Source organism: Pseudoliparis swirei, chromosome 9 (assembly GCF_029220125.1).
Source record: "Pseudoliparis swirei isolate HS2019 ecotype Mariana Trench chromosome 9, NWPU_hadal_v1, whole genome shotgun sequence".
NCBI lineage: Eukaryota > Metazoa > Chordata > Actinopteri > Perciformes > Liparidae > Pseudoliparis > Pseudoliparis swirei.
The window spans coordinates 25,678,561-25,679,185 of record NC_079396.1 but is presented as its reverse complement, the minus strand read 5'-3'; the positions used below and the strand labels follow the sequence as shown (position 1 = coordinate 25,679,185).

The window sequence follows — 625 nt, the reverse complement described above, 5'->3', positions numbered from 1 at the left end:
TATAGCAATATATATATACATATTATATATATATATATAAAGATATGTCAATAAATATAAAGATATATTTATATATACATAGACATAAATATAAAGATATATATATATATGTATATATACATATACATACATATATATGTATATATGTATATATATATGAGAGAGAGAGAGAGAGAGAGGTGACTCCTCTGGTTGTATAGAAGTCTAGAGATTGAACCTTTCACTTCCTGCTCCATGGCGACTGGGCTCCCAGAGCTGAACCCAGATGGAGGTTCTGAACGCAGGGCTGTGATTGGTTGCTCTGTTGACTGAACTCCTCTCCTTCAGGTTCCAGGTGAACAGGAAGCCGAAGGTGTGGAGGGACTCGTTCCTGGTGGAGAGAGGGTAATGAGCATGAGGACCAGCTTGTGATGGATGCACCAGCACGAGGTCTCTCTCTCTGCCGTGGACTCAACACTCTGTCCACAGGAAGCTGCTGCACCAGCTGCTGGAGGGGAAGGAGGTGCAGGAGGAGAACTTCCTGCCCAAATACCAACGAGTCAAGGACCTCTGTCAGAGAGCCGAGTACCAGACACCCTGTCAGCAGCCCGGACAGGTACTGAGCCTCCTGCTCCTCCTCATGTCC

General features: G+C 44.6%; 1 protein-coding gene across 1 annotated transcript in view; it reads left to right on the top strand.

The window, feature by feature from the left end:
* The window catches only part of LOC130199611 (extracellular sulfatase Sulf-2-like), a 9,978-nt gene extending 9,590 nt beyond the window's left edge, over nucleotides 1-388 (top strand). The window contains exon 10 of the mRNA XM_056423279.1: nucleotides 328-388. Coding sequence (XP_056279254.1) covers nucleotides 328-388 — 61 coding nt within the window. The remainder of the gene's footprint in view (nucleotides 1-327) is intronic.
* The last annotated feature ends 237 nt before the right edge of the window (nucleotides 389-625 follow it).